At 37.2% G+C, this 12,151-nt stretch overlaps 1 protein-coding gene across 1 annotated transcript in view; it reads right to left on the bottom strand.

Annotated features, from left to right (window-relative positions):
- Positions 1-12,151, bottom strand: part of LOC114357214 (transcription factor egl-13-like) — a 94,013-nt gene that overhangs the window by 51,317 nt on the left and 30,545 nt on the right. The window contains exon 3 of the mRNA XM_028310730.1: positions 6,999-7,390. Within this exon, the coding sequence (XP_028166531.1) occupies positions 6,999-7,390 (392 nt within the window). The remainder of the gene's footprint in view (positions 1-6,998; positions 7,391-12,151) is intronic.

The following is a 12,151-nucleotide window of genomic DNA, read 5'->3' as shown; positions in this document are numbered from 1 at the left end:
ACCCCCCACCACGCGTCTGTGCTCACTCGCTCACCAGGCTAAACGAGTCGCGTTCATAAAAAAACCACTTATCTTGTAAACAGTACAGTACATTTTAATCAGGGCAAATGTGTACAAAAAAGTACACGACCAAAGTGTGAACGGTATTTTGGTCAGTAGCGAGTAGTTTAGTTACCAGAGGCAAGTTACTCTACAAAATTACTCGACTAGTGCGAACAAGGCTTCAGTGCTTGCCTACTGTGTTAGTTCATTTAAAATTAGCTACAATGACTTATGACATTACGTCTACTTTAATTCATGGAGGTTTTACTTTGTCTTTAAAAAGTGAAGTGTGACGATTCAGGAAAACCTTGGAACGTCATATTAGTGCATGAGTCTTCCAATGCTCAATGATCATCATCAATCGCAAATAACGTTTTGCCTAATAGTAACTAATTAGTTTAGAATTTTAAAAAATAACACAATTCTTAGATTTTTTTTCTATAGATTTATGAGAAAATATTTAAAAATTCAATCCAGCAATTTAGCCCATGGACCAAGTTAAAAGTGGGTCAAGTCGCTGGAAGACTCAGATAATTATTTTCAAACTAATCGCAGCTTACAGAATAATAACTTAAGTATACAGGGTGGAAACGATAAGTGATCTCACCCGATTATTTCTAAACTATACAATATATCGAAAAACTGGTTACTGATCCTGAAAGTGCTTCATGAGCTCTTTCAAACGGTGTTAATAATAGGTTTCAGTTTCTGGAACTATCCGAAAATTCAATGTTTCCAGCTTCCATACATTTGGTAAAGTTACATAATTTTAAAAACTACACAAGATATCGTAAAACTGGTTACTGATTCTAAAAGTGCTTTACGAGCTCTATCCAACGGCATCAATATCAAATTACTAAATAAACTGGATCTATCCTAAAATTCAATGTTTCCGTCTTCCATACATTTAGTACTATATCACAGTCATCGCACTCATCTCTTGATAAATTTTATAGCAAATAAAGCCTAAAACTAATGATTTCACTAATAATTTTAAATAAGATGCAAGTCACAAGTTTATTTAATCGACTTTTTGAGTTTATTATTTAACAAAAAAATAAATTACACTTCTAATTTGTGTCGTCGTCATACATTTAGTATGGAAGCTGGAAACATTGAATTTTGGGATAGTTCCTGTTTATACTGTAACCTATTATTGGTACCGTTTGAAAGAGCTTGTGAAGCATTTTCAGAATCAGTAACCAGTTTTTCGATATCTTGTATGGTTTAGAAATAATCGAGTGAGATCACTTATCGTTTCCACCCTGTATAGTATTTTTTATTTCAGGTAAAAGGAAAAGTGGTCGAAATATTAGAAGTGCATCGCCTTATCAGTGGGTAATTTGGTCCCGGCTGGTAATCCCGTACACGGATAGCACAACACTATTAGTCATCATAAACAACAACCGGTGTTAATTAAATAAAAATACACCCTATTTAGTTGGGGGTAGGCTTGAAAATTAAGTGGGTTTGTTCTATGCTCACAATTTACGGGTACATGGATCTTATTTTTTATGCCGGTTTATTTCATTAGACGCGATACGATCAGCCACCCACGCCGCGTTATAATGACTTGCCATATCTACCGTAGGTCACAGCTCGTTTAGAACAGTAAGAGCGTCATATTAGGGTGTCAGGAGCGCGACAGCTGCAGCTAGGGTTGCCAACTATACTGTTTTGAACAGTATTATACTGTTTTTCACTAAATTATACTTTTTACTGTTGAACAAAAATAAAGTATACAAAATACTGTTTTCAGCTAGCATCACTAGTATCCATAGATATTTTTAAAAGTAAATGCCCAACACCACATTTAAGTACGCGTTGTAGAGCTATACTGTTTGTTTTTTTTTAATACTGTCTGTTTTCCTTCTCCGACCTCTAATATACTTTATATTTTGAAAGAAAAGTTGGCAACCCTAGCTGCAGCGCGGCAGCGGCATTTTTATGTGAAGGCAGGCAACCGCTGTCATATAGTATGAAATTTTCGGCAGCGCGTCTGTCGCGCGTTTATAAATCGCCTAAATGTGAAAGCGCTCTAAAGGTGCAAGTTCGTAGCTGACTGCACACAGCAGCAGCAGACGACTTGTCATCGTGACATGTCACTTTCTACGAGTATTAGTCCGGTCAAATGTGTGTAGTGAACCCTGAAATAATAGCATACAGCCGAAAATTGGTACGAACGTTGAAATTGAAACAACCTATTGTTATACTTACTGTTTGTTTTGTACCTAATGGCCCATTAGTAATGGGGAAGACACTGTCGTCCATACTACAGGCAAATGCCTATTTTGGAAGACAGAAGATTCGCTCAAAATTGTAAAACTTTTTTCTTGCAATAAAGACATTTATTTATGTACGGAGCACCATTATGAATGGAATGTGAAAAATCCCCATCGTTCCGACATATGCTAAAAAAAATTCAAGGTGAAAGTTAAAAAATACGGATTTTTTAGCACATGTCGGATCGATGAAGATTTTTCACATTTTACACATTACTGAAACGCTTAAACTTCATTTAATAACTTATATTTATAGGAAATAGGTACTTAATATTTTCCTTGTTCTTGTTTGTTCACTACTAGTGAAAGTAGAAAAAATAATATCCCCGAGTTAAACTTTGCTTTTTCTCTTATTATTAAGCTCGCCTCAAAGTATCTGGTAAACAAAATTACCCTTATCATAAGAACATCAAATGAAATCAAATCAAATGGGTTTTATTGCTTCATGTTAGTACAAAAATTCTTAAATAATAAAAATACCCATAATAACATAGATTATTTTGTTGCAAATAAAGTAGCTCTACATATAAAAAAGGTAGACTCGCGCGAATTGAGTTGGCTGTTATGTCCTGTCCACGCGCCAGTCAGCTGCTAAATGTCATACTCATTTCTATTCTTAAGACAATAGCGGTAAGGTATCAAACTGAATAAATTAATGCGCAGCTGACTGTACATTTACGCAGAAAGGCGATAGTACCGTTGGAACGACCTAATTTCTACAATTAGGGCCCATTTTGTGTATCAAGATCGAAACTGATTTACTAAAATGGTGGCAATGTTACTTGTTACAAAATACTTCTATTGTCCATAAGACACTGTGCTACTGTATCTCATAGAACTGCTGTGGTTGAGTGGTAAGCGAGTCAGATTCAGGGGTGTAAGGTTTGATTCCCTACTGGATCAATTTCTGATTATTTTGTTGCATGAAAAAAATTGACCTTTACTGGCTGAGTTTTTATTGGCAGTAATGCTATAGACAGTTGCAACTGCAACGGCGAAATCGAGAGGTGGGAATAGACACAAAGAACCGCCTCTGTGGTCTAGTGGTAAGATCATCTGCTTCAGATGCAGAGGTCCCAGGTTCGATTCCCAGTGGGGGCAGATTTTTCTTTTCGGTTTGGTTGGTGGTAGGACTTAGGACTTGTTCTAATTCCGCCTGGCTAGCTACCACCATCTTACCTAAGTCTGTCGCCATAACAAAAATGTTAACAGCATAGCCAGTTCCTCCGTGGTTGAGGATTCCGGGTAAAGCTCGCTTCCACCTTCGGCCTGATCGTCATCAGGTGAGATACAAGCCAAGAGCTTCCTCGTTGTGGATAAAAAAAAAGAAGTGGGGTACTGTGTATTATGCTCACAGGTGGTTCAGGATATAGCAAAACTAAAAAATGACAGAGTTGTCGAATGCACCACCTGGGAATCGATCCTGGGAATTTCAAGCTGGTTTAAAACTAAGTATTCTACTGTATTCATGTGTTATATGTTGGTTTATCCATACTTGAATAATACAGAAATAATATTGAGTATTTACAATATTGTGCGGATATGATATTTTCATATTTAATTCTTGCGGTCAGAATTATCTGTGAGTAAATTAATTATTATTATTTTCAGGACTGATATTATGACGGTAATGTAAACATTTTAATGAATATCAAAACATATTAATAGACTAATTGTTGATACTTATAACTGTTTCTTATATTGGATCATTCATGATCGAACCAGGTTGGCGTCATCACCGTCACATCAAGGTTACATAGCGGCAATTTTTTGTGTATTAAATAGTCACAAAGTTTTCCGGAAATTTTGAAAATACGGAAAAAACCTGATCGAATTTTTTCATGGGATTTTTGCTACTACAGACGCAAATAACGATTACAATATTAAAATAACGGTACGGGTCTTTTTTATGAAGAACCTACAAACGCGATCTTTTTTATGAAGAACCTACTAAGTTAAGTACTGCGGTTGTGTTGCTACAGCCGATGACTCTACTATTTTTTTAATATTTTAATATCATCAAATGGGGATCTTTGCGATAGAACGAGGCGACATGACCGGCAATGGGTAGTTAACACTGTTGCCGATAGTACAAAAATATAATACCTACTTATTGGAATATTAGCGCTTTCTTAAAGCTTAATTTGCATAATCCTATGGCGTGAAGTATGTCGGCCACGGATTTCCGTGAAATGTTAAGGAGAGTGCCTAATGGCTAGATGGTAAATTTTCCACGTTTTTGCGCCTATCCAGAGCAGAAATATGAGCAAACGAGCATTTCTACGGCCGGCCGCAAATGTTGTAGTAGGGTTAGCAAAACACTCTGACAATAATAAAAAAAATCTGTTTTAATGAAGCTTTACTATATGAAAATAACACGTACTTAAACTGATTTTGTATATCTTTTTGTTCCAGTTAATCTCCGAAAGGGCAAGATTGATTTTGACAAGACTTTTAATAGATAGCTGATGTTATTTAGATAATTTAAGCTACTAAAGTAGGATTCAAGTAATAATGGGACGTGTAAAAGCTTTTTTCAAAGCCTTTTTGCAGAAAATAAATGACTTTTATGACTTACTTATAATAAAATATAAGTAAAAGTCATAAAATCTGTGATGTGTATGTAAAACTTTACTTTGTTAAACTCTTTACTGGACGCAGTTCCATTATAGTGAGAGGTTTAGTTGGACTAAACTATCGTATTCTCATGGTTGAACAAATGAATAAAGTGTCCTCTTTTTATGATTTTAAAAATAGAATGTTCTTTTTTTGAATAATTTAAAAGAAAACGTACATCGAAATGTCACTTGCGCATACTCCTCACCTTCATAACCAAGCATTAATAAAACACTAATGTTGACGCTACTATAATATTTAATTAAGTTGTTAACAGCCTCGCCGATGTCTGACATACCTTTTACGTTGAAGAATGCCATATTGAAACACTCTTGCTGATATGGAATTAATATAAGACCCCGGTTTTTATGGCGGTTGGTTTCACATAAAATCCGGTGTAGTTATTTTTGGTATTGGGGAGACCGGGTGAGTTGTAACTGCATGCGTGAGTTGACTAGCGAGCTCGAACTTCGAACTCCTCCAATGTTCTTCTGATTAATTTCGTTGCGGGGCCAATGACAGTTTAACTTTCTCCCGTGACAAACTTGACCTTCACTGGTAGGGTTTTTATTGGCAGTCAAGCTGTAGATCCTGGCTACACAGGATTTGCAGAGGTGGGAACAAAAGGTGGAGTCCCGTACTAGCGAGGTCATAGCAGTGCACGTTTTTTTTAGTCTCACGCCCGTTTTCACCATCAATCTCTAATTTTTAAGTGACCCCTATGACAACAAAATTCCTGTTAATTGTTACTATAGGGGTCACTTAAAAATTGGGAATTGATGGTGAAAACGGGCATCAGACTAACAAATGCGCGCTTTTGTGAGCTAGCTGATAAATTAGTAGGTTCTAAAAATCTACAATGTCACAACTCTCCTCTGTTACAACTCACCCCGGTCTCCTTTCTTGATTTATAGTCATGAAGTCGTACGCTGTCAGATTACCTAATTGACTTTCGCAAATGAACTTTTTTGCTGACGGTACTATGGAATGTGGGGTGTGTTGAAAAGAAGTTTGGTTGTAGTTTAACGTGATTTATCTGAACAAATCGTTTAGATTGGTGGTTCACGTGCTAGATTAAAGGTGTGGTCGCGGGTTCGAATCTCGTGGGTATCAAATAAATGTAACTGAAATAAACGAATTATAGTTGGGATGTTACTGTTATAATGTACATATTCATAATTATGTACAGCATAAATAATACAGATTAGTTGCAAAATAAAACCAATTGCAACTATGTGTAGGTACATAATATTAATACATAATACCTGGCATTAAGTCCGCCACTGTACATATGTATGTGCAAAAGTGTAAATAAATAAATAAATAAAAAAATAATATTAAGTTTCATAATAGAACAACGTATCTTAGTTTTTGATAAGCTCCATACATACCCTTTAATATATTCATAAATAAATACATAAAAACATTAGAAATGATGTTTTGAACATTAGAAATTCAAATATCCGAAGATTGCACTATAACGCTGACTCACTCGGCATTATTACATTCCATTTTTTGTTCCATTTTGCTTGTATGAGATTAGTTCTGTTGTCCAATGAAAAAAGAGAGGACAATGTTTTAAATTTACATTTTTAATACACGCACAACTCGTTCTATGAAGATTTTTAAGTAGCTAAGTTAGTAGGCTAGTACCTACCTATTAAATGACAAATAGACTATAATTATCTAATATTATTATTATGACTTTATGCTAAAACATCCAAAATAGAAATTCAATAAGTGAATTTTATCGCTATTAAACAAGGAAAAATGCATGTTGCAATATTCGCGTTGCTAAATAATATTATCGGTTCTGACTTCGAACTTAATTCACAACAATGTTACGTCATTATGAATGAGAATAAAAAGAGATAATCGCATTTTAAAATTAGAAATGGAACGTAGAATTTGTTCCAAAAAAGAAAAAAATATTCGAATTTCAAATTAATCTGAAAACAAAACAGTCGGAATTTTTAAAATATGGAAACCACAGAACTTAGAAACCTCTTTCTATGTTCTGTGATGGAAACAGTTTAAAAAGAATTTAAAAGCACTTACCTAGCATTTTACTCAGGTCAGCGTTGTGGAGGTCCGGATTCTCATCGGCCAGCTTCTTGCGTTCCACCTTCGCCCAAACCATGAAGGCGTTCATGGGCCTTCTTATTCTGGCCTCCTTCAAGGCTTTGGCTTGCCCCATCTTGGTCGTAAAGGGCGCCCTTGCGTACTGCTGACTCGAGTAATCCCTTCCAGTATCGTACGGACTTCTGTAGTCGTACTGGGCTCTGTAGTCCAAACCGTAGGGTAGAGTGGACCAGACTACCAGCTCTGGGCTGGTTTGGTCCTGCCCAGAGTCGGTGCTATTCTCAACACCCCCCTGCACGTATTGTTCGTAAGAGCGGTGGTAGGTGGGGGGCGATTCTGCGATACCAGCCCCTCCCGAGTCCATTATGCTGAAATAAAAAAAAAGTTGTTAAAATATTGGACTTGAAGCGCATTTACAATGTTATCCTGAAGTGGAGGTAGAGCACACTATACTTATTTGGGACGTGTAAAACACCCCCGTATTCGCAAACGATGCTTGCTTAAGTGAAGCAGCAAATCGAACGCACAGTGTTGAATAGAGCTTTGTGATTCGTTCGTGTATGACCTTGAGCTTATATTTAGTAATGTTTGTGAATACGGACAAAAGTGCCCTGAAAAGAGTCTAACAATAAAAAAGTCTATGATTTGTGTTCAATAAGCCGTGGTTCAATAGTTGTCGATGTTATACTGGCTGAATATAGTTTCGCGCCTTTAACAGAACATAATCACGACAGGTTTTAATAAAGAGTTGTGCTCATGCACCTGAACCATCATTTTATAAATTCAAGAGATATTTTGCCTAGTGTCCAATCTTATTCTCGCAAACGATTGTAGCAACCCAGCTTAATAACCTAATAGACTCGCCAAGCGCCTGAATCGACACCTCGCTTCTCGAAACCGTCGCTTCCACTGAACGTCAACTTGCGCGAAGGAATTTGAAAAATCATCGGTGTCATTTGCTATATCGAGTTAGTCGCAGGAAACAACGTAAGGCGAGCTGCGATACCGATCGGTGAAACGCGAGCGTCTGTCGCCACGTCTAGGAAAGATGAGGTCTATGACTCTATGGTTACTAATCTATGGTTCATTGGATCGTTTTAATGCGCGCGCGTGCCGTCATTTGTTTAGACCACAGATTAGGCTATACAGTTTCGTTGCAAAATCGCCGCTATTACAAATACATATGGGCCTATAGAAACGCCTTGATAATGTGTACTTTTATTTGGGACTATTCCCAATTCTCGTTCCTACCGCTGCAACTCCTGTGTAGCCAGGATCTACAGTTTGACCGCCAATAAATAACCCAACCAGTGTAGGTCAAGTTTGTCCCGGGGGATAGTTAAAAAATCTCTCTTAAATTCATTTAATGCGGGTTAAATCGGACACGCCACATAACCACCTCATTCAGCATTTATCAATACTGGCTGGACAACAAAACTATGTATCAAAATCCGTAGAAAAACACCGTCAACAATATGAGTAACCCCGAAATTAGAGGAAAGCGCCACCCGACCCGTTCCGCGAACGGCGCTGCGTGTGAACGCATGCATTGTTCGTGATTTCTCCAGTTACGAGGTACGGTTCAGATGCAACGAGAGCGATTGATGCACGCAGAAAACTTTTTTCTCTAATTATTAGTTTTTTTTTTTACATTTAACCTCATTGTTGCCAGCGACTGACCGCTGTGCTACGGATATTGGGTAAATTCAAACAATTTTTTTAAAACTTGCCGCTGTACTTTATGCTCTGACTGCAGTGCTATGGACACATTGGGTAAACCCAGCGAAATTTTTAAGTTTATTATACGCTGTGAGCCAACCAATCCAGGACATTTATGACATTTAAACTCAAAGAGGAAGGCAGGGCCACGAACTGAAACCGGTGAAGGTTCAGGGAGGTTCAGCTCGATGGAGGGACGACCTCAAAATTGTAGAATGAAAAAATGAAGATCGTCAGTATTTTGTAGCGTTTCTTGGAGAACTCTTTTACATCCAGCGTCCAGTAGCGGACTGGCATTAGCTAAAATGATGACGATGATCCACAATAATCACAATTTAGCACTTTTGTCTTTAGATAACAGTAAAATCCCGAACCTACTAAGACGCGTGGGACTCTACGTAGCTCAAAACCACCGCAATAATTCCTCCTTCGTTAGACTCGCGAAATTAGTTCCTGCTTTAAACTCGTCTTCACGCCACAGGAAAACAAATGCAGTAAGGCTGAATTACACCACCTAACTTTAACCGTAACTGTAACGATAACCGGTGTGTTTTTTGTATTGAGTTTAACAGACTTTTGACGTTTGTTAAAGTTTTTTTTTTATGTGATAGGAGGCAAACGAGCAGACGGATCACCAGAGCATCAACAGAGTTAAAGTAAGATGGTGCAACCGAGCCTAACACCCGTATTCACAAACGACGCTTGCTTATGTGAAGCAACAAATCGAACGCACAGCGTTGAATAGAGATCTGTGATTGGTTCGTATGTCACCCTGTGCGTCCACGCTCATGAGTGAATACGAGCGTTAAGTCAATCACGAAACAATAATTTTCTATACCTCGATACATGTCTGACTTTTTGATACTGACAGAAAACTTGTAATTGGACAGTTCAAACCTTTTTTTTTATTCACAACGGCGAAGCTCTTGGCGTGTATCTCACCTGATGGTAAGTGATGATCAGGCCGAAGGTGGAAGCGAGCTTCACCCGGAATCCTCAACCACAGAGGAACTGGCTATCTTAACTGTAACTGCCGAAACACAACAGTATCGTACTACCTATCAATTCTTGTGACAGCATCAAAAACCTGGCTGTTCTCCCCAAGCTGCCAGTGAAGTGACAATCCCTCACGGGTGTCACATAATATTCGTGAAGTATGGCCGCCATAAACGCAGGGCAAATTAAATATGTTGTTTATCACTCACTTACGTTAGGAATGCAAGGTGAGGAGGTTTTATTTTAGTAAATAATTAATATTCAAGCTGAATATGTTTGAACGAAGTATTTAATAGTTTTTTCAGCATTTTTAGTAACTAAGATAACGCAACATATCATTCATCATCATCATTAACAGCAAGTTATGCTGATGATGTTTATTATATACAAGCATTAACCCGCAGCTTCGCTCGTGGTAAATTTTGGACCCCAGATTCATCAACATAAGGAGTAAATTTCGGAAAACCCTTTCTTAGCTCAATCTGTTCAGTGGTTTGAACTATGGGTTGATATCAGTCACTAACGGTTGCTTTTATAGACTCTACACACCAAGCTGTCGGCGGCAAAAAGACTTTTGACAAAATCGGCGAGTCGGAGTTTGGAGTGTAGGTGCATTATACAGGGTGTCCCAAAAAGTAGTATCAAGCCGAAGCCCACAGGCAAAGTATCACTAGGGCTACCGGAATCACCGCGACTTTTGACAGTTTTCGAGTTATGATTTTTTTTACAACATATAGGATTTTTTTGGTTTACACATGTTATGGAAGTAAATAGGTACTTTTGAATCAGATACGCTTAGTATTCATCTAATATGTAATAATAATAAAAAAATCAGGCATGTACCTTATCTATTCGCGCTACAGTGACCAAAAAAGTGCCCAAGCACAGAAATTTAAAACAATCATAACTCGAAAACTATCAAAAATCGCGGAACATAGTATACATGGAGGTGATTCGGATAGCCCTAGTGATGCTCTACGTCTGGGCTTGACACTACTTTTTGGGACACCTTTATAAATATAGAAAAGGTATGGAAAAGGCGTGTTAAAAAGGTGTACCTACCTACCAAAGTTTGACGTAAAATCCGTAAAAATACTTGTATTTACATTAAAGATTTTTTTCTTATTTCAGACGTTATTCGACGTTCAATGTTACACCAATGTTCTCAATGTCACGAGTGGGGTTCGAACACGTGACCCTTGCGATGAGTCAAGAGTCAATGGACTAGCGGGAGGTTTATGAATAAACAATTTTGTATTAACACCATTTCACTTGGCTATTTGGCGAAAGCGCAGTACCTCTGTATGTTCTTGCAACTCACGAAGACGAGTGAGGTTTACTTGTGTGTGTACGTGTACATGCACATAACGATAGTGTAATGACTGTCAAAACTTTTGAAAAAGAACAGTAGCGAGCCACACATGTTAAGCTCACTCGCCTTCGTGAATTGCAACCACTACGCTAGGTATGACGGTAACTAATAGGTATTTATTTTAAGTATTTAAATTAATTTTTTTTTGTCTCTAAAGGACAATGCTCCTCTATTTAGAGGTGTCAAAGTTTAATTAGTATTTTGCAGTATGTATTTCCACTTAATTAAGTATTGTGTAGTGTTTTAGAATTGCAATACTTGTACTAGAGTCATTGCGAAATTGATTAAAAGATCTCATGTAAAACGCAATAGAGTATTGCGTACAAATGGGCCACATTTCTAGCTACTCATTTCCGATCATGTCGTCACGTTCTATCGCAAAGACACATTACCTACCCTTTGAAGAAAGTGAAAAACTAAAAGAAAATGGGTAGCTAGAACTGTGCTCAGTACATGACTTCTTCAAAAAGCCTTCAAAAGTGACATTACAACGTGACAAAATAAAATTTTCTTTTTTTTTAGGATGGACTGTCCCGCTGAACTTTATTTTCACTTACCTACAAATAAAGCTCTCAGCTTTTTGACAAAGGAAAATTCCTGAAATATTCCACTTCGTGTTTGTTTTCCTACATTCCTAAATTATGCACAAAAATACGTCCTGTGGCGCAGAGATCACGAAATCAAAGTCTTAAGTAGGTGGCTGATAGATTCAGCAACATTTTAAAGGCTGAACTTTTTTTACAAGAAATATTTTAGTAAGTTAATATTGGATTTTATTTGCCTTTCGCATTGCTAGATATCCCAACTAATAAATCTACGATTAGTAACCCAAATGACGTCATTAAATTTCCCTACAAAAACAGATCAATGAATACACCGATCAACGAAAATTATCTCACATTATTTTCGCATCAGTTCCCTGCTATTTCTATTGTTTTTCTCATTACCGTGTAAATATAAATAATAACTCGTCACAATACCGCTTATTAGAAATATAACATTCCACTACATCTAAACAAATGAAAGAATGAGTGAAAATATT

The sequence above is a fragment of the Ostrinia furnacalis genome, unplaced genomic scaffold (assembly GCF_004193835.3).
Source record: "Ostrinia furnacalis isolate ACB-3 unplaced genomic scaffold, ASM419383v2 OfSCF3070, whole genome shotgun sequence".
NCBI lineage: Eukaryota > Metazoa > Arthropoda > Insecta > Lepidoptera > Crambidae > Ostrinia > Ostrinia furnacalis.
This window is presented reverse-complemented; position numbering and strand designations above follow the sequence as displayed.